Raw genomic sequence first — 25530 nt, 5'->3', positions numbered from 1 at the left:
GGCCGGAGCCAGAATGGAAATATGAGAGGGTGCATTCCCTGAATTATCTTCTATGTCTTCCATCTGCGTGAATTTGCCACATTCTCGCATACTCAAGAAGCTTTTCCTTTTAGATTTCAACATCTCTTTTAGATTTTTCGGCGTGAAGGGTAAAGGATGTAGAATGGGCGGGTTGTGTTCATTATTGCATGATTTCGCATAAGCGAAAACAACTTCATGACATATGGTCTCTAGATTAGCTGGGAGATTAAACTGTGTGTTCAAGGCACCCAGAGTCATTGAAGAGACGGTGTCTCCAGTAATGCATTCATCAGACACTTTCTGCATTTGTGTAAGTTTGGTGTCCTTCCTTCATATCATTTTACTTGCTTTGTGGGGAGGCTCATTGACCATCCGTCCACTGCGTAGCCGGGAGGACATGATATACACTTAACACACAGTAGAAACAGTGGGTATCTGTGGTTTATTTATTATTTATTTTTTGAGTTTCTAAGATTACCAAGTAAGAATACAACGTCTATCTCTTCGTGCTTAGGTATTATTACCACAGCATATCAATCTACTTGCGGGCACGTCCAGTAAATCTTAAGAAAAGTAAAGATAGTACAACAAATAATCAAAGTACCTTGATACAAAGTAAGAGCCTCCGACAGAGCCAGCCCTACCATCCTGCCACCTGAAACCGCCAAGAAGCCCAAGACTTCGGGTATACTTCTGGTGCGCGAGCGTGGTGCGTACGAACTATAAAAGGGTGGAATAAGTTTCAAACACACTCCTATTTGCCAAATACCAAGCACTTTGTCAAAATGCAGCACTGAGTAAAGATTGAAGCAAGCAGTGTTATCAGAATAAAGTTATTGCGGATGAACACAACGTGAGGAGGCTGAAAGGCACAAAGTCACCTCCACTCTAAAACTTTTGTGCATATAGAGCAAATACTGAGATTAGAGGTGTAGGAGGTTCCAAGGCAATTAAAAATGAAAGCCCGCAGTCACCGTCTAGCAACTTAGACAACCGGCAAGAAGTACACGCTAAATAGCATGAGGGCTCAAAGACAAAGTCCGCAGTCACCCCCATGCAAAGCATGTATTAGCAACACAAGGTTCTACAATCTCAGCGTTTGCACAGATGACACACAGGGCTCAAAGGCTCTAGACCCGTAGTCACCCTAGTGGATAAAACACATTGTTGATAGGTGTATTTTAATGAGCGAAGCACATCATCCTGGTGCAGTTCAGAGTGATCCCAAAAGTCAAACAGTAACAGTAAGAAAGGGATTGTTAAGTTCAGTTTCGTCCCTTAAGCAGAGTTACTGAGAAGTACACCTTCCACGATGATTAGATTTAAGTGTGAGGTTGTTGTTTTCAATTATAAGGTGGTGAAAAAAAAAAAAGAGTTCCTGCTGACGTGGACTACTCCGTATTTAAAAAATGCTGGAAATAAACATGGGAAAGTTCGAAGTAGGAAGAAAATCAACAGACTCAGTAGATATGATTTTTATCAAACCAATTAGGTTGAAATAAGTAATTTGGTCTGCCGCAGTGATAGTGACCCGTAGACAGTATGCAAGAGCTTCAGGGGATCGGGAGTCAAAATAACTCTTACCCAGCTTCACCTCAGGTGCACCACTCCACAAGTACACAAACACCAAACACACTATGCTGCAAACCGCGCTGCACTCGGCGTATGCACGTTGATCAAGGAGGCTGAGGCTGGTTCCCAGTCAGTGAAGATACAAAGAGGACTGTGTAGGAGTCTGCAGCACAAGCAAAGCGCAGAGGCAGGCCAGATCAGTCCTCCTCCACCGGCTCCACAAAACACACTACGCTGCACACCGCGCGTGCTTCACCTTCCTAGTTCTGTCCCTATGGCAGCAATAAGGAACGAACTGGGTTTACTGCCTTTGGGATCATTAGTAGAGTGGAAGGTGTTGCAAACTTACGCTCGTGTTTTGTAACCTCTGCGTGCTTCTATGTACTCTTATTTGGGCCAGGAGCTCAATAACCCTATGTATAACCCATTAAGGGTATGGCAGAAAAACTGCGAGGCCACATTGTTCAGAACAGAAGTTACGGCTGAGGAACTGATTCCTGATCCGAACAGTGTGAAATTAAAGTTTCAGAGGTACGAATGGATTAAGAATAGGTCGGTTTTACTGAACTATCGGTGCATTGGTGATCACTTTGTTTGGAATGTAAAAATTTTTAATGTCCTGGCACCATACTTGGTAAAAGTACCCCTCGAGAGACTAAGGCTTTGAGGTTGAAAATGAATCTGCTCTTGACGAGGGAGGTACAGGGTATGCGTTCTGGTCTTGAGCTATGTCAGAGAGTATGTTGCTACTGTAATGATGCGTTGGAATCCTGTAGGCACATACGCGTTGACTATCCAGCACTTGAGCAGATGCAGCATGAGCAACTGGGTAGACGTATCCATAATCTGGGGGTGCTGCCTGCAGAACAGCTATGGATCCGCATCCAAAATGTAAATGAAATATCGTGGACAATTGCTATTTTAGAATGTTTAGAAAGTATTCTGAAATGAATGAATAATTTTAATTTTTTCATGTTCTGAAATTGTGAACCAAAAGTAACTTATTGACTATGAATTATAAAGTATGAATTATGAAGTATGAATTCTGATTTGTGTGAACGATTTTAATAATTGCTTAACCAAAATACATAATACAAAAAAAAGATATATCTTTATAAATCGGGAATTTGTTCTGAAACCTCAAAAATGCAAACTTGTGGCTTTATGCCGATGCTTTACTTGACGTCGTCCGTGCGTGCATCAAACCTTTGAAGATGGACACAGCAACAAAATAAGGGAGATCATTACATTCTGATTTTTTAAAGGCACTGTCAAATAACAGGATTCTTGGAAGCAAATGCAGAGCACGGTGTATCTTATTAGTATTATATGCATTGCACCTAAAGTCATCTTTTGCTAACCATACCCAGCAGAGGGCGCTACTGGATCACAGACAAGGTGAGTCACCCAGGCCACCACTAAAGCAGCGGAGGACAGCTACAAAACCAGAGCTTGCACAGATATTAAACATGCAGCGCATACCGACCTGCAAGTGGGTTCTGACAAAGGATTTCTTTCCAGTGTAGTCAAAGTTATTTCTCATGAGGAAATAGAGCAACTGTGAGGCATCAGTCCGAATGGAGCTGAGCTTGGAATTGCAGCACTTCAGAATTTCATAGCACAAAGCAGCACACATGTCAGCCCTTCCCTCATAGAACGTAGAGGGAAACTAAAAAGAAAGCAGAGAAAACACGCATTAGGAACAACCATGACACATTAACATGCCAAATATTTTTTTTTATTTGGTTGGTTGATAAAATCAACCTTTCAAATACCAATCAAAATAAAATGCCAGTCATACTTGCATATTTACAAGCCATGTATCAAGACACATGCAAAATCAATGCAACCCATTATATAAAAGGAATAAGAAGAAAAGGGGAAAGACGAATTTGTAATTAAAACTTATAAAATGATATTTGCATTGTGACAAGATCAAAGAAGAAACTAAAAGTGATAAATTTAACCCCAATTATGGTGAACTATTAAGCAAATATATTCAAGATATTCGTTTCCTCATTTAGTAAGACGCTATTTTTTTGATTCACTCATTTACAACTTGTGGAAGTATCATGTCTAAGAACCGAACAATTGCCACTCTAATTGCTAAGTTAGTGCTAGAGAAAATCAACTGCCACAGTTCATCGAAATCTACTGGGCCGTTTGTGATAATTAACTTATCAAAATGAATTTTTCTTTGATTAACATAGGACAAATCACAATGAGATGTTGCAGTGTTTCTTTCTGAGGCAGGTTCAAACAAAAGCGGCAATAGTTAAGCTCCTGTGGAATCTGTCTGCACCTAGCTGCTGACACATCTTTTGTATGCCCACAAACTGAGCCTAAAACGCATATATTGCCTGCAAACGTATGGCGATGGACACACACCAGTAGGTAATCAGCCAGGGTGCGATATCGTTTAACTCCAAATAGGAATACATCAAAATCTTTGCAAGTGGAGCACTTTGAGTACAGATCCAATCATAGCGGAACATTTTGATTTTCTCTCTCCCTGGGTTTTATATGAGTAGGTCAAGCGTGATTGAGGCATTGTCCAAATCATTAAGGATGCGTTTACGCCATGACAAGGGAAACGCATCATTTGATGTTAATAGATAATGCGCTACAACACATAGCATATTGGTTGCATTAATACCAAACAAACACTTCCTCAGCAATGTGCACATTTTCCACAAAAAATGCGAATAAAGTGACAATGAGCCTAGTTCAAATCGTATGATCGGCAAGTGAGTGCAACTCGGCAACTGTAATACTTGTCTCCAAAAACGAGCCTCGAGGAGATCCCAAAAGGCACAATCTTTGCCAAATATTAACTTCATACTAAAAAATGCAACGAGTGTCAAGTGGCTCAAATTGCAAGCCCCAAGTAGAATGATAACATTTTAAGGTTGCTTGGAATGTCGTGGTAACCAGACGAACAGTGCAGCTTGTTGTTTAAAATATATTTAAAAAAACACTAAGGACATTGCATAGATTTAACTTTTATAAATCCAAGAGTAACGGATTGAAAAGGTACAGTTCAGAATAATGTTCTCAGATGGTATGACCTCATGGCTATCCGAACATAGCACAATCTAACATTTGGGACATCATGGTAACGTTGTAGATGACAGCTACAGCTTTACTGCTATCCCCACTCAACCTTACCAAACATTCTCAGGTCTATCCCAGTACCGCACTCAGACGATCCAAGGGGTCTTCCCTACGCTGGGGACCACCGTCCATTAAGGATCCCATCCCGAGGCTCACCCCCACCTCAAGGTCGATATTACAAGTCCCAACCCCACCACAATGTACATCCTTGCCAGAGGCACATGCCCAATCTCATGCCCATACGTCCCGAGGCCCAAACCTGTTTTGAGGTCCCTTCTCTGCACCTAGATAGGGTCAGAACTGTTACCAGTGATGTCTTCATTGTGGTCATAGGTTGCACAACAGAAAGTGCGAAGTTAAGGTGGCTTTAGCTGAATTTCAGGGGTTTTGTTGTCATAAGTTCTTACCTTAAAATCCCTGCAACTAACGTTTTTTCATTGAATTTCAAGGGTTTTGTTATTCCATAGATTTACAGCGGCACAGGCGATGGCCTTTGGCCGTGCCCACTATATATTTTAGAACACTACCAGACCAGGATACTAGCCATGATCTTCAGCGCGTTCCTGTTTAACTCCCCCATAATGCCATTTTATATGGCATTGTACATTCTGTCACTTATAATATATGTAACAAGTTACTTACCTATAACTTCTGTTTTCCAGTCTGGCATGGATTCACATGCTCATGAATGTTCCCAGTTCTGAGGCTGGGAATCCTCGGTAAAAAAAAGAAAGCAGTCGCTTTAGCCTGAAGGTTTGTCTCCTCATAACCAATCACTGTCCTTTGGCTCATACTGCCCCTATCCAATGACAGACGTCTCCATAAGCTCCACCCCTGGTGACCATCCTCGGATTTTGTAGCGTACGTAAAGTGGCAGTATGAACTAAGAAGAGCCAAAGAGGGGAAGGAGGAAGGGTTCGCATGTGAATCCATTCCAGACCCATGCTGGAGAACAGGAGTTTCAGGCAAGTAACTTGTTGCTTGTCTGGCATGGAGTCACATGCTCATGAATACGATTATACAGCAGTACATACACACAATCACAGGAGGTGGCAAGCCTCAACAGAAGCAGTAAACTTACCCCTGGAACAGACTCACCTCAAGCAAACAGGTTGCGTAGCACCACTTGGCTGGCCCGGGACTCCTCCCTGGAATCCCTGTCAACACAGCAGGATCTCGTGAATGTGTGGGTTGACCTCCACGTAGAAGCCCTGCAGATGTCGAGAAGGGGAACACCAGGAAGAAATTTTGTTGCTGCAACAGCTCTTTTGGAATGGGCCGTCAGCCGGCCTGGAAGAGGTGTGTTGGCCAGACGATGACTAGGCATGATGCAGCCAGAGAGCCACCTGGATAAGGAAAACTTTGACAGGGCCATTCCTGTGATTCATAGGTCGAAAATTCACAAAGAATTGAGATGTCGTCCAAAAATCCTTTGTGCGTACCACATAAAACGTCAAGTCACGACCAACATCCAGCGAATGCAACGCCCTTTCAGCAGGCAAAGAAAGGTTCGGGAAGAAGACTGGCAGAACCAAAAGCTTGTTGAGATGGAATTCAGAAGGAACCTTCTGCATAAAGGTGGGGTGGGTCCGCAGCACCACCCTTGTAGCGTGGAAGGACAAGTATGGCTGCTTGCAAGAAAGGGTCTAGATCTACCTGACCCACCTGGTCGAGGTGATGGCTACAAGGAAAGTCTTCCATGAGAGAAACTTCAGAGGGGCCTCATGCATCAGTTCAAATGGGGCCATTATGAGCTCAGTCAAAACCACTTTGAACTCACAATCTAGACCTGGAGCCTTCACTGGTGGATAAGTCCAGAGGTGGCCTTTGAGGAACTCTTTGACGAGACTGTGCGACCAAAGGGAGGGCTTACCAGGCGCCCTGGTGTACCGTGAAATGGCAGCTAGATGCACCTTGATAGAGGATTGAGTCAGGACAGCCTTGGGGAGCGAAGCAAAAGCCGGTACGAAAGAAGGTGCAGAGCTTTGATTCACAGCAGCGTAATCTTCTAAGTCCTGCACCACACTGTGAAACGTTTCCATTTGTGGCCGTAGCACGAAAACGTAGAGGAAGCTCTGGTCTTGGCCAGGATCTTCTTACATTCCAGCGGCAGGGAATAGTACCCAAACTCTAGGGCTGCAGGAGGCAGGCAGTGAGGCTCAGGGACGTTGTGTTGTGGTGCATTATCGTTCCATTTTCCCTGGAGAGAAGATTGGAAAGTGGAGACAGTCAGATGGACGAAGCCACTGACAAATTGAGCAGCTACCAGATCTGCCGTGGCCACGCCGGGGCAATGAGGAGCACCCTGCAATGAAACCATCAGAGTGTTTTGATCACAAGTTTTAGGAGCTTAATCAGAGGGAATGTGTACAGGGAGAGCCCCTCCCATCTGAACGAGAAAGCATCACCCATCGGCTGAGGATACCTGCTGGCGAACCTCTGGCACTTTGAGTTGGCCCTCGTCGTAAAGAGGTAAATCTGGGGGTTGACGACACTTGCGAAAGTGCATGGAAATGTGCACCTGCTGAAGTTCCCACTTGTGGCAAAACTGCAGCTCCATGCTGAGCGAGCCCGCGTTGGTTTTCTTGGTGCCTGTCAGGTCAAAGGGTACAAGGAACATGTCCTGAAGAATGGCCCTGTGTTACAGGGTCTGGGCTTCCAAGGATCAAGCGGGGGAACGCGTCCCCCCTGCTTACATATATAGAACATGGCAGTGGTGGTGTCCGTGAAGAACAGGACCACCTTCTACGTCAGCTGAGTTTGGAATTATTTGAGGGCCCACAAGACCACCCGGAGCTCCAGAACGTTGATGTGGAGGTCCTTCTCCTCCAGAAACCAGAGGCCTCTGGCGTGTGACTGTCCGGTGTGGGCCCCCACCCATTCAAAGAGGCATCCGTGGCCTGGTACGGTGGGATCTGAAAAGGAGCTCCTTGCGAGAGATGTGTGAATACTCCCCACCATCATAGAGCTTGTTGTAGCTCCAGGGTGAGGGCGATCATGTCCGTCCAAGCTCCCATGACCTGCAACCACTGTGCGTCCAGAAACTCTTGAAGCATCATCTGGAGCCTGCAAAAGGGAACGAGGTGGATGCAGGAGGACATCATGCCCAACAGAAACTTGATGGAGCGTACTGTTGTGGATTGCTCCGACGATGGGCGCTGCACCATCCGCAGGATGGCCGCCATGCACTCGGAGGGGGTAGCCAGGCATGCAGCCATGTTGAGATGTGCACCCATGAACGACTTTGGATAATTGATGGAGAATTTGAGCTCCGTCAAGAGGTGTATAGTTACCGCCATGTGTTGAATCACTGGTGCGTGAAAGCTTGAGCGGATGAGCCAGTTCAGATAAGGGTAGACGTGAAAGCCCCTGAGGCGTAGATACGTTGCACCCGGGGCCAAGCACTTTGTGAACACCCTTGTTGCCAGGTCCAGGCCAAAGGACAGGGCCTTGAACTGACAGCGCCGCCCCTGGACCACAAACCGCAGGCACTTCTGATGTTTTTGGTGAATGAGGACATGAAAGTAGACATCCTCCAGGTCCAAGGTCGCTAGGAAGTCCCCTTCCTCCAGCTGGTCGAGCATGTGCTGCAATGTGGCCATCCTGAACTGCTGGGACATCAAGTACTTGCTGAGGCGTCTTAAGTTGAAGATCAGCTGCCACCCTCCTGACTTTTTCCGCACCAGAAAGTATCTGGAGAGCACTCTGAGGGACAAGTTCTATTGCCCCTTTCGGTAACATGGCCTAAACCTCAAGCAACACTTGAGCCATGTGCATTTCTCCACGCACCACAGGAGGAATGCGAGGCCACCTGCGGTGGAATTCCAAGGTGTGCCTTTAATGAAGAACATCCATCACCCATTTGTCCGTGGTGATGGTCTTCCACTTGTCGATAAAGATAGCTGGACTACCACTGGGGTGCGAAAGTGGGGGCCCAGGTCCACAGCCAGTTCAGTCCTGCTTGGGGGTCTGCATCCTGGCCTGCGGGTAACGACTTTGGCTACCACTACCGTAGGCCTGTGAGCAGCCCTTGTAGGCTTCCTGGGTTGTGGAGCAGGAGGGCTGATGAAAGGCGGTAGTATACCCTATGGAGGACCAGCTGGACTTCCATCTTGAGGACCGAAAGGATAATCGCCTCTGCTGCACTGTTCCCTGCAAACGTGCCATTTCTATATCCAACTTAATTGCTTGGAGAGTCTCATCACAGCCTTGCCAAACAAATTGTCTCCATCAAAGGGCATGTCCACGACCTTGGACTGGACGTCCATCCTAAAGTTCGTCGCCTTCAGCCAAACCTGGCATCAGAGAGCCACCCCATTGTCTATCCGGCAGAATCCAGAGTCTGCAATGTCCAGCGCTACCGTGGTGGTGTGGTACGAGGCCATCTCGCCCTCCTGGAACATGGCCAGGGCTTCGGCCCTCTTGTCTGGCAGGAAGTCCAAAATCGACCCAAGCTCAAACCAGAGCTCCCGGACATAGCAAGACAGGACAGCCAGGGCATTGGCAGCCTTGACGGTGGAAGTCATGGTGTTAATGATGCATTTGATCACAACATCAAGCTTCTTTCCCTCCTGGTCCGGAGTTACCATTGAGGACGAAGGATTTGATGAGAGCTTCCTGGCAGCGGCAGACAACACAGAGTCTGGAGTAGGCTGCTATCTCGAGCATCTCAGAGCCAAGTCTGGGACTCTGTACTTCTTCGCCAGTCCGCCTCTCTTGAAGGGTGCGGTACTTGGCATCTTCATAAGGGCCAAACCTTCCTACGAGGTGTCATCAAGCAGAGGGATCGACATGACGGTCTTCCTCGTGAACTCCTGTTGAAAAAGAAACCCCTTTTCCTCTTCTCCTCCAGCACCAAACTAAAGAATGTGGAAGCCCTTGAGATCATGACATGGAAAGAGCCAACCTCGTCTGGTGGTGAGGCCCTGGTGGACTCATCAGCACCAAGCGGCTCCCCATTAGCCGGGACATAGTAACATATTCGTCTGTTTGAGTAGCCGTAGTGTCTGTGTCGGTACCAATGTCGGTTCCTCCTCCACTACTGGGGTCAAAGGCCTTTGGGGCGCTGTTGGCTGCAGCAGAGTCAGCTGACGCTTTGGCCCTGAAGGGCTAGGCTGCCTCTTCGGCCTGGTAGGGCTAGTATGAAGTGTCCGCCTTGGAGGACTTGGCCTGGGAGGGCTTCTGGCCAGTGGCCTAAGGCTGTGGACTGGGCCAGGCACAGGAGCAGCAGGCAGTCTTTGCTGTATTTACGACACCAAGGTGTGAAGGGTTGTAAGAATGTGCAGTGACATGTCCCTCGGCACCGGCTGGGGTGCAAATGGGGCAGCTAGCAATGGATCTGGGCTGAAACACCTCAGAGGGGCAGATGGTTGATCCGGCTCCCCATGTGGAGATCCCACCTGGGACATCGGACCACAAAGGTGACCCCTGTCCCAGTAGTAGTCCTCGGGCAACTACTCGTGTTCAGCACCTTCAGGAACACCCTCACCGGCCTGGGAAGAACACCCATTGGAGGAAGCAGCTCCCTTAACCTACCTGAAGCCTTAGGGAGCTAAGCGACGATGGGAACGTCCACCCCGAGAGGCACATCTGCTGCAGTCTTGGGCAGAACAGCCATAGAAGCAGGAGGCCACGGAGGCAGAGCAACACTTGGCATCGCCGTCATCGTAGAAAACACAGTCGTCGGCGGATCGCTCGTTGACGAAGTAAAGATGGTGGCCGCCGACAGGTTTGTCGACAGGACGCTCAATGAGGTCGTCACAGATGACCCGTCAACGAGGTGGGCGTACTAGAAGAAGTAGTCGTCGACGAAGTCATGGTGTTGATCAACAATGGTGTTTTCAAATGAGATTTCGATGGGGCCCACGCAGGCCTCTCCTTTGTTGACTTGACCATGGAAGAGGATCTGCGCTTCGAAGGAGTCCGGGAATGGCACCCCAACCGGTAGGCTCACCATGGATGGAGAAGGAGACATTTGCAGCGTTTTGGCTGAGTGGTGAAGCAAAAATTTGACCTTTTTTGTCTATGGGAAAATGAATGGGCAGTAGGATGAAACCACAATTTTTTTGTTTGTTTTCTTAACTTTTTAATTTTTTACCGAAACTTTCCAAAAATGTGCAGTCTGGACGCGCAAGCGTACATAATTGTCTGCAAAATGTCCACCAAAATCATTGTATAAGTCAAAAGTTATTAGCATTTCAGTTTTTTTGGGGTTCCTATATTAACGAAATACCTTTTTTTTTAATAAAGTTTTTGCCATAGGGGATATATTATAATTAGGGTTCCTGTTTTCAGGGGGTTGTTTGTTTAATTCTGGGGGTGTTTTTCCAGTGTTTACAAACATTTCAGGATCTGCATTTATTGGTTGTTTCCGGTGTGCCCCCTTCAAACAACTATGGATAACTGTATTTTGCAGTGTAAACACACACATTCTTTAATTGTTTCATTGCATGCATAAGTAGGGTGATATCTCTCATGACCAGCTCCAAGGATAACATATTCCCTGGTTCAGAGGTTAACCCTGAAATCCTCCCTAATCCAACCATCGTAAAAAAGCGTTCATCAATCACAGACCGCGTATGACCTGTTTTGACACTGGTGTTGTTATGTATAAAAGATGGCAGGAGGCCACCAGGGGGTGCATGCCGGGAGCAGCTAGCGCGTCGGCTCCCGATCCTGGGACCAGAAAGGGTGAACAAGCCCCCCCTTTACCCCTCCATTGGGCTTCAGGGAGACCCCCAACAGAAGGAGGCATCTAGGGGTACCTCTGGGCCAAGCCACAGCCAGAATAGATGCTGGGCTGCCAAGATAGCCGCTATGGCAGGGATAGCGGGATACGCAGCTGAGGCAGCGAGGTGAGGAGGGCCTGCGGGCTGCTGACCACGCAGGCAAGACCGATCGGTGTACAGGAGGAAGGCCAGGGAAGAGGAGTGACGCTGGGGGACCAGCCCCCCCCTTGTGCCCCACACGGGTCGCGTGCGAGGGAAGCACCCTGCCCCTTCCATCTCCTCTCGAAGAGCGGACTGTGGGGAGAACCGGAGGCACCTGGGGCCCAGCTGCACCAACGGTGAGTGAGGGAAAGGGAGGTGGTCTCCCGGCGCCCAGAGGGTGGATTGTGTGCATGTGGCCCTTTCCCTGTGGGGAGTAGGCGAGGAAGAGGAGCAGCAGAGAACCCCCCCGGGGGCAGGAAAACCGGAAAACAAGTTGAATGAAAACAGCAGCCCACGCTGCGAATAGGGAACTGTGACTGCAACAGGGTAAGTGGGCCTGTGAAGACATTGGGGAAGATAGAGGGCATATATGCTGTGGAGACGATAGCAGACCAGGATTGTGGGTGTAGGGGGTGAGGTGTGGGCCCCTTGGGAACATACAGGGGCATGTGCCACCCCCCTGACACAAGTCACCCAAGCCATTACTGGTGCCCCAGGGGAAGTGGTAACAGGGGCACAGCCCCTGAAAATGGATGCACCAGGGACAAGTGCATTCCAGGGCTCCCGACAGGGGGGCGATTTGCCCAGACAGGAGAGGGTATACCATAATAAACAGGAGCACGGCCTGAGGAGGGCCAGGGGAGCCAACGCAGAGGAGAGCATACACTCTTGGGTATGGGGTACTGGCCCTGCGGTGGCGCAGCAGAATAGAGGTTGAAGGACTCTCCAGCCCGCCACTTAGACCTCTCCCCTCAGAGAGGCACAAAGTACTAAAGTAGGAGCTGGGACCGCCCATTCGGGCCCAGAATCCTGGCTCTCCCGCATACGGCCCCCTCTACCCTGGAGGGCACAGTAACACCTAACAGCGGAAGGTTCCCCCGTTCACCGGACAGTACAGGCAAGGAGAGAGGCTGCAGTACATGGATGCAAGGGCGAGACTGGCCCCCTTTCAATTTCAGAGGGAGGAACGCCTGATCGAGGAAATGGGCCCAAGATGGGAGAGGAAGCCGGCGCCACCAAAAAGGACGTCACTGCCCTCTTGGATGAGATTAGAAGTATGAGGGCGGACACAAGGGAAGAGTTTATAAAATAACTCACAGAATTGACAAGATGGAGGAAAGACTGGAGGAGGTGGAACATAACCAGTCCTCCCTGGACATGATGGAGACCCAAATTGAGGTGCGTTTGACGGAGGTAGAAAGGAGGGAGGAGGAAATCCACCTGAAGATGGATGATCTCAAAAATCATGTGAGGCGGAACAACCTCAGGTTATTTGGGATCCCGGAGAAAGAGGGGGGGAGACCGAGAAAGACTTACGCAGTGCCTTATTCGCCATCACCAAACTCGTCTTCGACAAGGTTTCCATTGACGAGGTCAAGATCGAAAGAATACACAGAGCTGGTGGGGCGGCGGGTGGCCCCAGATCTGTCCTTGTCTGCTTTCACAACTATGGCGATTGACTCCAAATCCCGGGAAAAGCAGGAAAAAAAGGGCACAGTGATGTACGGGCCAGCAAGAGCAACGGTTTTCCAGGATCTGTCCTCCCTCACCCTCTCTAAAAGAAGGCTCTGCTCACCCCTCACCAAGCGGCTAAATGAAAAAGGAATCCGTAATAGGTGGGGATTCCCTTTCTCCATCTCGTTCGTAGAGGAGGGCCACAAATATAGACTCACCATGGAACAGGACATTAAGAGGGCCACGCACGAACTAATTGGAGACCTCCCCCACCCCCGCACATTTCAAGCTATCGGAACCCGGAATGAGGACAGTGGCAAACAAAAGGATCAAGGAGAAGACGTATCTTGGGCTCACGGAAGTTCCGAAAGCTGGACACCCCTCCAGTGGGTGGGACCTGAGAGGTTAAGCAAGCATATGTAATCACGTGGTGGTTGAGGAGGAAGGAAGACTTGAATAAGAAACCCGGACCTATGGGCCCGGGCTGTTTTCTGTTCCCCATTGGGGGGAAGGGAGGTTTGTCCCACCCTGCAGTTTTGTTGAGGGGGTGTTTTGGTTTGAAGGGGGTGGGAGCAGAGCGCTATGAAGCAGTATAGGGGGCAATAGGTATGAAGTGGAGGGGGGCTCAAGAATAAAGGGTGTAAAAAGAAGGGGCCCAACTCAGGGGGGCAGGGGAGGGCGTAGATGGTTCGGTCCCCGCCCGGTGAGGTTAACAGGGAGGAGCTGAATGCCAGATTGGGGGGTTTGAGCGGTTGGGGGGGTTACCTGGTACAGACTCTCCCAGTACGAGGGATCTCTCTGGGCAAGGTTCATGTTGATACACCGAGGTCCCACAAGTGGAACAAAACACATCTCACGGATATAGATAACATGACATCAGGGGAAAATAGGTCCTGGGGGGAAAACCTACGAATAGGCACCCTGAACGTGAAGGGTTTGAACTGGCCCACCAAACAATTCATGGTGGCAAGGGAATTTCGAAGGGCGGAACTAGATGTCATGTTCCTTCAGGAAACCAGGTACTCCAAGGGGGATGAAAAAAAAGAGTCCCATGTGGGCAGGGAGTTCTGGGGCTTCGGCCCCCTCAGAAAGGCGGAAGTGGGTATTTTTGTAAAGAAGGGACTTCGATTTGAAAATACCAAGGTTTGGTCCGATGTGGAGAGGGGGGGCCCTGTTGGTCTCGGGAGATATTAGGAAGGGGAGGTTCACGTTTGCCACTGTATGTACCCCTAATCAGGGACAGTTATGATTTCTGAAAGCCACAATGGCAAAAGATTTGGTGGGAAGCTCAGGGCTCCTGATCAAAGGGGGTGACTTCAACACATGGGCCGACATGGACAGGCGAAGACTTGGGAACAGGGTATGCACATGAGCCCCTGGGCACCAGGCACCGTGAGTTCCAGGACTCACTAGGGGATTGCAGATTAAGGGACATATGGCACCACTTCCACCCACGAACACAGGGATACACATTCTACTCCCACACCACATGGGCCCTACACGAGGAAAGATTACCTCTATATTTCCAGGGACATATAAGAAGCAGCACGAGGCTCGGAGATAATTCCGATTTCTTGGTCTGATCCTAATATGGTAACTGTGGATGTACAGTGGCTGGGTCTCACCCCAAAAGGGACCAAATGGAGGTGTAATGAGTCCCTCTGGAAGGAATTGGTGGAAGGACAATGGGGAGGTGGATAAGAGAACCGTCTGGGAGGCAGGGAAGGCTACCTGGTAGGGGCCTAATTCGGTAAGGGGCCAGAATAAAGAGGGAAAGGGCATTAGTCAAGAGGAGGTTGAGGGAAGAGATAAGACACCCGGACTCGAAAGCAAATGACCCCATCGGGAGGGGTGCATAGAAGGAGGCAAGGGGAAAGAGGGAGGAACTGGTGCTCTTGGAGGAGGGGAAAGTTATCCATAGTCTGCAATTTTTATACAAAAGTTCTACGAGAAAGGGGACAAAGCAGACTCCCTACTGGCGGCAAGGTTGAGGGGCCAGCGTGCAGACAGCTGGGTTGCGGAAATTGAGGGGGATGACGGAGTACTGGGACCCACAGGGGAGGGGATTTCAGAGGCCTTTGCAGCCTTTTATGAGAAGTTGTATGACTCGGAAGTGAACCCTGAGGCGCACGATATAGACTCCTATTTGGAGACCAGTAATCTGCCTAAACTCTCCGAAGAAGAAACTGTCATTCTGGAGGCTCCCATAACGGAGGATGAAGTCAGAAGGGCGGTGGAAAGGTTACCTTTGGGAAAGGCCCTGGGGCAAGAAGGTTTCACTGCAGGATTCTATAAAACATTTCTCCCCACTCTGCTCCCTTTCATGACAGAGTTGTTTAATCACATCCTGAACACGGGACGGGCCCCTGAATCCTTCTCCCGGGCTCTTATTACAGTAGTATCCAAGGTGGGTAGAGACCCTCAGAGGTGTAGGGCCTATCGCCCGATCTCCCTCCTTAACACGGATGCCAAGCTCTATACAAGGGTGATTGCCACAAGACTGGAAGGGTATATGCCCAGATGGATCCACTCTGACCAAGTGGGGTTCATTAAGGTGCGGCAGGGGTCGGACACGATGAGCAAGACATTACACCTGATACACGCATCCCAGGAGAAGGGGGGACCCGTCCCTTCTTTCAATTGACGCAGAGAAGGCATTTGATCGGGTGTAGTAGGGTTTTCTCAGGGCACTCCTTATTAAATTGGGTATTGGGGAATGGCTTATCTGAGGGATTAGGGCAGTGTGCACGTCCCCAATGGCTTCCGTCATGGTAAATGGGGGGTACTCACTGTGGTTTTCACTTGGGAGGGGAACTAGACAGGGGTGTCCCCTCTCCCCGACACTGTACACCCTGTCAATGGAACCCCTTGACCAGAGGATCAGAGATGATCCGGTGGTGGTGGGTATTTCAATGGGGGGGGGGTGGGGTGGGATTCAAGGTTGCCTTATATGCAGACGACATGCTGCTACATATAAACAAACCCTGGTCTCCATACCAGCAGCACTCCGATTGAACAAACACTATGGTACCGTGGCCGGGCTTAAAATTAACAGATCCAAAATGATTGGAGGAGGGATTGGGATTTAAAAGATTTGCACCACTCGGGTTGGAGGTTAACTTAAAAATAATGAAATACTTAGGCCTTAACCTTACGAGGGATCTCGAGACATTATCCGAAGCCCAGTGATGTCAAAATTACATTTGGACCTAGCAAAATGGCAAAAACCAACAATTTCATGGTTTAGTCGCCTCAACACTATGAAAATGGTGGTCCTCCCAAGGGTTTTGTACCTATTTCAAATGCTCCCCATAGTGATTCCGGAGGCCTTTTTTCACGAGATACAGGGGGCCTCATTACAAGTAGGGCGGTAAGGGTTAACGGTCACCAGTAATGAGACCGGTGCCGTTAACCCCTTACCGCCCTACTACGAGTTCCCTTTGCGGGTCCTTCCTTAACGCCTGCTTTTAGCAGGCGTTAAGGACGGGACCCGCAAAGGGACTTTAGAGCTAATAACGGTACCATAATTTACAGTACCGTTATTAGCACCTTCCCCATTCCCATTGAGCGCTATGGGGGCTCAAATGGGAATGGGGAAGGGCCCTGGTGAATGGGGAATTACCCGTCCCGCCAACCTTGGAATGGACCGGTAATTGCTCCATTCACCAGGGCGGAATAAGAACGAGTTTGGAGGCAGCCATGCCGCAAATAGCGGCGTGGTTACCTGCAAACTCAGAATGAGGCCCAGGGAGTCCTTCATAGGTTCCTGTGGCAGGGGAAAAAGCAAGAATTTCTAGAGCAACCCTGATTTTACCAACGGAGGGGGAGGGGTCCTCTCTGATGTGAGGCTCTATTATAAGGCTTCCCAGCTTAGAATCCTAATTCCCCACCACGGGTCCCAAGCAGACCAACAATGGCTGGCCGTGGACAACTTCCACCTGAACCCTGCTACTGTTGGGGAATGGTTGTGGGTGCATAGGAATAAGTTGCCACGGAGAATCCAAGAGCACCCTATCCTGGGGACAATATGGGACATCTGGAGAAAAGGGGCGGATATGAAGGGGATTACCACATGGCCTTTGCTCCTGGGTGACCTATGGGTACCAGGAGTAAGAGATTCCACACCTAATGCAGGAAGATTTCAGAAATGGTATGAGCACGGTCTTGAGAGGATAGGATAGCTCTTCAGGGAGGACACTTTCATTAACATAACGGACCTAGAGGTGGTCTTGGGCATAGGCAGACTCTCAGTATTCTTGCTCTTACAGCTAAAAGCCCTCACTGAGAGGTTTCACTCCCTTCAAAACATTGCTGGACAGGGGTACGGAAATGAAAGGGTTGATCTCTGCCATGTATGGGGGCCCTGGTCGGGGCAGGGAGTGGAACCACGGAGAACCTGAGAGGGCGGTGGGCAAGAGATTTTGGGGTGGATATAGACAAAGTCCTCTGGAGCAGACTGTGCAGGGGGGTCTCTAAGACATCACTATCATGCCAGTATAGACAGCACTCCATCAAGCTCCTCCATTGGTGGCAATTTGACCCGGTCCGACTGTCGAAAATGTTCCCCACTGCAAGTCCCACTTGTTGGAGGGGTTGTGAAGAGAGACGATTATTGGCATATGTGGTGGGGCTGCCCTGGGATACATGTCTTCTGGGATGAGGTCCAGGGGTGGATCAGGGATCTAGATGGTATAGATGGAAATAACTCATCCTTGTTGGTCTTGTTTGGGTTACAGGAGGACGAGGCAGATTACTCTGGTCTCCCCAAGATGGCAGCGTCCTTATTGCTTGCCACTAGGGCCTGCATTGCCACCAGATGGAAAAATGAACACCCACCCAGCAGGAGAGAATGGTCCAGCGTAGCCAAAAACATTTATACCACGGCGGGGTTTCACGGAAGGGCTGGACCTATGGGAATGGACTGGCTCACCTTTATTGAACGTTATATAAAGCCGGACCCATAGGCAGGGTTGTCTGTGGTGGTGTTCCCTAGGGAGGAGGTCGAAGAAAGAGGGGGTGAAATGCGGGTGCCCTGACAGGAGGGGGGAGGAGGGAACAAGGGGACGAAGTGCAGATGTGTTCACCTGACAGGGGTTCCAGAACTTGATCAAAGAGGGAGTAAGCAGTACCAAGGGGAAGGGGTGAGAGTTCTTGAATTTTGAAAGTAGTAATGTTGGAATGTCATACTCTTCTGCAAAATAAAATATAAAACCAAATGTGAAAAATAAAGATGGCTGGCTACGAGAACTCACATTTTTTTTAGGCAATGCTCAATGAGAGCAATTATTTGTCACTGATTACATACTTTGATTAAGCAGCCTGCCATGGCCGTTCTCTTGGTGACTGTTTTGATACATTGCACGACCCAACTAACCGCATTTAAGCAGCAGGGAAAAGGGAAAGAAATGTCAGGCTGGAAGAATAACATATACCCAGGTACTTTTGCCCCATAGTGAAACTCAAAAGCTGGCACCCATGAATACACACACGTAAGTGAACATATATCTTAAAGGGAAATATACAAATGTAGTTGAATTGACCTTCCCCTTAGAAGAAAGTACGCAAGACAAAATAGCATTGGACTTAAAGTAATGAATACCAGAAAAATGAGAGGGGAAGTGTTTCAATAAATATTTTGGCAAAGGAGAAATTACTCACTGTAATGATCTTTCTATGGATTCTTCTCCCGCAGATTCCTCATCATGATAGATATCCATCATCCAGCTCTGCTGTTCAGAAACCTTTCGACAGGGGGCGTGGTGGACCTCGACTTGGCCGTCGATCCGTCTTGTCCGACTCTCAATCGTCGGCTCCTCAAGGGACGGTAGGCGTCGTATATATAGCACGTCACTACGTTTCATGCTTCAGTTCCTACACCCCCCCCCCCACACCGCCCAGGGCCCTGAATGCTGCAGAAGGAATAACCACAGGAGGCTAAACAGCTGTTAAAACATGAATTAGGATACAGCCCAACAGGGTGATCCACCACAACAAAGATTGAAAACTATTTCTTTTTTCTTTTTTTAAACAATGAGACAGAAGCGGTCAACCCAGACTCATCACCAGATGCCTTTTCGTTTAGACAGAAGTGACAACCACAGCACTTTCTGAGTGGGGATGGATGGGAGGGTCGATGAGGAATCTGCGGGAGAAGAATCCATAGAAAGATAATATCGTTGAGTAATTTCTCCTTCAATGGATTGGTTTTCTCCCGCAGGTTCCTCATCATTATAGACTCCCAAAGCAGTTAGGATAATGGAGGAGGGCAGAAAGATTTAAACCAGTAGATTCTGTAGAACCGCCCTAACAAACCTTGCATCAGCTCCCTGTGCAACATTTAAGGCATAGTGCTTAGTTAAAGTGTAGAGGCTGAAAGCCCTCTGGTTGAGTGGGCCCTGATAGCCGCTGGAAGCTCCTTGCCTGCCGATTGGTAACACTCAGATATGCACAAAATAATCCAATGTGACAGGGTTTGTTAAGTGATGGCAAGACCTTTTCTAGACAAGGAATGGGCCACAGACAACTGGTCTGATTTCCTAAACCCAGATGTGTAAGCAACATAGAAGCTTAACACTCTCTTGGGGTCAAGGCAGTGGAACCGCTCTTCCTCTTTTGAGGAAGTGGAGAACAGAAAAAGACCGGTAAATCAGTAGAATGGGACAGATGAAACTCTGAAACCACCTTAGGAAGGAATCCGGGTCAGACTTTAAGAGACACTTTCTCACAAAAGGGAGGTTTACAGCACAAGGCTTGCAGTTCGCTAACCCTCCTGGTAGATGTGATCATGACAAAAAAGGCCGTCTTAAGTGATAACAGCCGCAAAGAACAAGAGTGCAAAGGCTCAAACAGAGCCGCCATCAAGTATGTCAAAACTAGATTAGGATCCCAATCTGGGACAACAAACAAGGTTGGTGGAAACTTGTTGAGAAGGCCCTTCAGGAACTGGGCCATGACCGGAATAGTAAAAAAGGAACATTGGTCTGGGACCTCTTGAACAGGGACAGAGCCACCAAATGCCCTTTGACTGTGGCAACTTGAAGGCCTTAAGAGGCCAGTAACAGAGGAAACTCCATCACAGTGGTGGTGTGGCAACAGATGGGGTCAATATCGCGTTCCCAGCACCAAGCCTCAAATCTTCTCCACCTGCACGCGTACAGAGATCTAGAAGGCCTGCGCGCAGCCTGCAATACCTCAAGTACCTCCTTAGAGAGGTCCCAGTCATCATACCTCATCCTCTCAAGAGCCAAGATTGTAGTTTGAGGGAATCCGGGGTCGGGTGGAGCACTCGACCCTCCGACTTAGGAGATCCAGACGCCGGGGCAACCGGTGAGGTGGACAGATGGTCAGATGCAGGAGATCGGAGTACCAAGTTCTCCTCGGTCAATCCGGGGCGATCAAGATCATGGTCGCTCAAAATCTCTTCAACCTCCTGAGAACCCAAGGGATGACGGGACTGGAGGGGGGGTGTTAGGCAGAATTATATGCAGTACCTTTTGTGAACACCACACACAATTAAGACAAGTGACAGTATAATTTCACCTTTGGTACAAGTCTGTACTACAAAGTTATAGTGGTAGCAGCAGCGGAGCAGCCAGACCTATCTCAAGAGTAAGTGAGCAGTATCAAATAGTTACACAAAAGACAGCAATTACTATGATTCAGGCAAACACTGACTCAGGTTTTCAAGTAAAAGAATATACATTTATTTCGCTTTTCAGTTGTATAACAGTACACTATTATAAGCAGTCTAAAAATCACACTCTTAATACACCCCACCACTTCCCTTAAATTCCAGGCAAGTTAAGCTCACAAAATGAAGTGGGAGCAAAATGTCACTCCAGCAATTTAAAAGGGAGGGAAAGAAAGTTATTTGAAATTAGGTCAAATCAACAGGTAAGTACTCAGGGCAATTGAACAAGAGGAACTACAGAGATAGAATCAGGTAGAAAAGGCTTAGGGCCAAAATCAATGGGTCAAAAGTCTTTCGCTCAAGATCACACAGTTCAGGGTAGTTCGCTGTAAAGTTTGTGGCACGATTTCTGGACGAGGTTTGTTGGTACAAAAGTTAGTTCAAAGAGAAGAACAAGTTACTTTCTTACCTGGTAACGTTCTTTCGATGGGATGATCCGACGACGTATTCCATATCTATGACAGTAATCACCACAGCTGTGCTGCTTCGGAAACTTTTTCGGCGTCTGCGTCCTGCGTCGATGACGTCGATGCGCCGCCGTCGAGGACCTCCTCCGACGTCCGACGTCATCCGATGTGATAAGTAGGACGCACGACGCCAGTAGCCTCAGTTGTAGTTTTTTCCCCCAGAACGTGTGACAATAGTCAACTGCCAGTCCGACACAAAGCCTTGCGGAACGTAAGCTGCAAACGCAACAGAAATTCTGCAGCGGGGAAGGCAGGGCGGGAGCGATATGGAATACGTCGTCGGACCATCCCATCGAAAGAACGTTACCAGGTAAGAAAGTAACTTGTTCTTCGAGGGGATTGGGTCCTCCGACGTATTCCATATCTATGACAGACTCCCAAAGCAGTACCAAATCAAGGAGGAGGGAAAGAATTTAGAAACAAATATTAGAATAGCCAATCAAATAGCAGAGCAAAGGACCGCCTTGCCAAAGGCCAGATCCTGCCCTCTGATGGAATCGAGGGAATAATGCCGCACAAATGTATGCACTGAAGCCCAGGTGGCAGCATCACAGATGTTGCGAATAGGAACACCCCTCTGCAGGGCAGTAGATGCAGCCAAGCCCCTGGTAGAATGGGCCCGCAAGCCAGCCGGAGGGTCCTTGCCCGCCAAGCGGTAACACTCCGAGATGGCCAAAATAATCCAGCGGGACAAAGTCTGTTTCGTCACAGCTTGCCCCAAGCGCTTACCAGCGTAACCAATAAAGAGTTGATCGTCCACTCTGACCCGGGACATGCGAGAAACATAAAAGCTCAAAGCTCTCCTAGGATCAAGCCTATGGAGCCTCTCCTCTTCCTTACCAGGATGCGGAGGAGGATAGAATGCCGGAAGAACAATCTTCTGGGCCAAATGAAATTCCGTCACTACCTTCGGAAGAAAAGAAGGACGAACTCGAAGGACAACCCTGTCCTTGTGAAATACAGTGAAGGGTGGCTTAACAGAAAGTGCCTGTAACTCACTCACTCTGCGAGCGGAAGTAACCGCAACTAAAAACACAGTTTTCAAAGTCAACAGCCTCAAAGGGCAAGAATGTAACGGCTCAAACGGAGCACCCATAAGAAACCTAAGAACAAGGTTCAAATCCCAACCGGGCACCAGGAAAGGCGACGGAGGGAACACATTAGTGAGCCCTTTCAGAAACTGTGAAATTAAAGGGATTTTAAAGTAAGAACATTCTTCAGATGAGCGCTTAAAGATGGACAGCGCCGCCAGGTAACCCTTAACGGTACCCACTTGCAAGCCCCTGTGGGCCAAAGAAAGCAAAAAGGACAGAACCATGGGGATGTCACATGCAAAAGGATCCACATTCCGAACTCTGCACCAGTCGCAGAACTTACGCCAACGGCAACGGTACAGAGACTTAGTTGCGGGCCTTCGGGCCGAAAGCAACACCTCCATCACGTCTTCAGGGAGGTCCCAATCCTTAAACCTCAACCTTTCAGAAGCCAAGCGTGAAGGTTGAGGGATCCGACCTCTGGATGGAGAACCTGACCCCCCTCCCGTGAGAGCAGATCGTCTCGGTAGGGAAGACGACGTGGAGGGCAGATGGACAAGTCGAGAAGGTCCGGGTACCACGTCCTCCGAGCCCACGCCGGAGCAATGAGGATCATCCGGGAACCGAACTTCCGTAACCTCCGCAGCACTTGCGGGATGACGGGGACCGGAGGAAACGCGTACAGCAGCGGGAACGACCACTCCACCACGAACGCGTCTCCTAAGGCTCCTTTTGGAGGAAATTCCCGCGAGCAAAACCTTTCGCACTTCCGGTTGACACTGGAGGCAAAGAGATCCACTTGAGGGGTCCCCCAAAGGGCGAAGATCTCCAGGAGAATCTCCTGAGCCAACTCCCACTCGTGAGAGATCGTGCTCTGCCTGCTCAGAGCGTCCGCCGTCACGTTCTCGACTCCGGCCAGATGAACTGCCGAGATCGAAACTTCCTGCTGGATGGCCCAGAACTCGAGCTGCATCGCCTCCCTGCACAGAGGAAGTGACCCTGCCCCCCCCTTTTTGTTGAGGTAGTGCATGGCCACCGTGTTGTCCGTCAGGATCAGGACACTCTTCCCTCGCACAGTCGGCAGAAAAGCCTTCAGGGCTAGCCTGACGGCCCTCAGCTCCAACAGATTGATATGGAGTCTGGACTCCGACGGAGACCAACGACCGCTGACTGTCAGCCCGTTGGCATGAGCTCCCCATCCCGTGAGGGATGCATCCGACACGATCGTCACCTCCGGCCAGGGAAGCCAAAACGGAGCCCCCTTCATCAAGTTGCCTTCGACGGCCCACCACAGAAGGTCCCGGGCGACCGAGGGCGGCACCTGAATCGGGTCCGACATCCTGCCGGAGGACTGCGACCATTGCATCTTGAGTGCCCACTGCAAAGATCTCATTCGCAGGCGAGCCTCTGGCACCAGAAGAATGCAGGATGCCATGAGGCCGAGCAACCTCAAGAACTCGAACGCTGGGAGCGTCTGGGCATGCTGAAACTTGCGCACCATCTGCTGAATGTGAAGAGCCCTCACCTGGGGAGGAAAACACAGCCCCAGGGAAGTGTCGAGCACTGCTCCGATGTACTGGAGCCTCTGCGTTGGCGTCAAATGGGACTTCTTTAAATTGAGGGAGAAGCCCAGCCTGTGAAGGGAGTGGCAGGCGACGGACAGATGATCCAGGACCTGCTCGGGAGAGCTCCCCCTGATCAACCAATCGTCCAGGTAGGGGTAGACGTGAATCCCCCCTTGCCTGAGATGCGCTGCCACCACCACCATGAGCTTGGTGAAAACCCTCGGGGCGGAGGTCAAACCGAACGGCAGGACCCGAAACTGAAAGTGCGAGTCGCCAACCGCGAACCTCAGGTACTTCTTGTGCTTGGGATGGATCGGCACATGGAAGTAAGCATCCTTGAGGTCGAGTGACACCAACCAGTCCTGAAGCTGAAGGGCCTGGAGGACTTGAGAGAGAGTAACCATCTTGAACTTGTCCTTCCTGAGGAGTTTGTTCAAACCGCGCAAGTCCATGATGGGTCTCAATCCCCCGTCTTTCTTGGAAATCAAAAAATAAGGGGAATACCATCCCTTGTTCCTCTCCGCTACAGGCACCAGTTCTATGGCGCCTTTCTCCAGCAGGGCTTGAATTTCCTGCGCAAGGAGCGGATCCGGACACTTCAAAGAGAGGTTCCCCGGTGGATTGTCGCGAGGCCTGTGCCGAAAGGGAAGACAGTAGCCGTGGGTTATGATCTCCAGAACCCACACATCCGAAGTAATGGCACGCCACTCTACAAGATGCTGCGCCAGCCTTCCCCCAACCGGCGAACCATGGGACAAGGCCTCATGACTGAGTAGGAGCGGCTGCGGCGTTACCTGAGGGCAAAGAGGCAACTGCCCGAGCGGCCTTGGCACCACGGGTACCCTGTCGTCCACCTCTGGTACCCCTGCGTTGGCCCCTTTGACTGCCAGCTCCTCTCGCTCTACCAAAGGACGAGTAATAGCGAAAGGAGCCACCCCTCCACTGCTGTCCCCTAGGACGAAAAGGCGGAGGTTGGCGAACTGCAGCGCCCAACGACTTCGCTGCAGCTTTTGAGGTCTGCAACCTCTCAAGGCTCTCGTCAGCCTTGCTGCCAAAAAGATGTTCACCATCAAAGGGCATGTTGAGGAGCCGGGACTGCACATCAGGAGCAAACCCCGACTTCCGCAACCACGCAAACCTGCGTATCACGGTGCTCGCCGCCATGGACCTACTGACGCATTCAGCTAAGTCCAAACCCGACTGAACGGACTCACACATGGCATCCTTACCATCCTGGACCAAAGCAAGGAAACCAACCCGTTCGTCCCCTTCGGGAATATGTTCAGCCGCTAACGCAACACAGTTCCACAGAGTGTGCGTGAAACGTGACAAGGCACAAATGGAGTTGGCCGCCTGAAGCGCCATACCACCAGAAGAAAACACCTTCTTCGCCCAGCCATCAAAACGTTTGTCGTCCCTATCAGGAGGGATGGTAGGGTACGACGCCTGCTTTGCCGGGGCCGTGGCCGCCTGCACCACCAAACTCTCCGGAGTGGGGTGCCTGGTCAAGTAGCAGGGGTCGCCACTGGCTGGACGGTATTTCCGCGACAAGGATCTGCCCACTGCCGGGAGACTCTCCGGAGCAGTCCAAGCCGCCGCCACCCTACGCTGTAAAGCCATATGGAATGGCAGAACCGGGTCAGATGGGGAACCAACATCAAGGATGTCCGTCAGATCATCCTG

General features: G+C 49.7%; 1 protein-coding gene across 9 annotated transcripts in view; it reads right to left on the bottom strand.

The window, feature by feature from the left end:
- Window positions 1-25530, bottom strand: part of DOCK9 (dedicator of cytokinesis 9) — a 2709375-nt gene that overhangs the window by 536576 nt on the left and 2147269 nt on the right. For all 9 annotated transcript variants that reach the window (XM_069639825.1, XM_069639823.1, XM_069639827.1 and 6 more), the window contains one exon: window positions 3080-3262. In XM_069639825.1, coding sequence (XP_069495926.1) covers window positions 3080-3262 — 183 coding nt within the window. The remainder of the gene's footprint in view (window positions 1-3079; window positions 3263-25530) is intronic.

Source organism: Ambystoma mexicanum, chromosome 7q (genome assembly GCF_040938575.1).
Source record: "Ambystoma mexicanum isolate Mex_15411 chromosome 7q, UKY_AmexF1_1, whole genome shotgun sequence".
Taxonomy (NCBI): Eukaryota; Metazoa; Chordata; class Amphibia; order Caudata; family Ambystomatidae; genus Ambystoma; species Ambystoma mexicanum.
The sequence above is the reverse complement of the archived record's forward strand: the minus strand, read 5'-3'. Positions and strand labels throughout refer to the sequence as shown.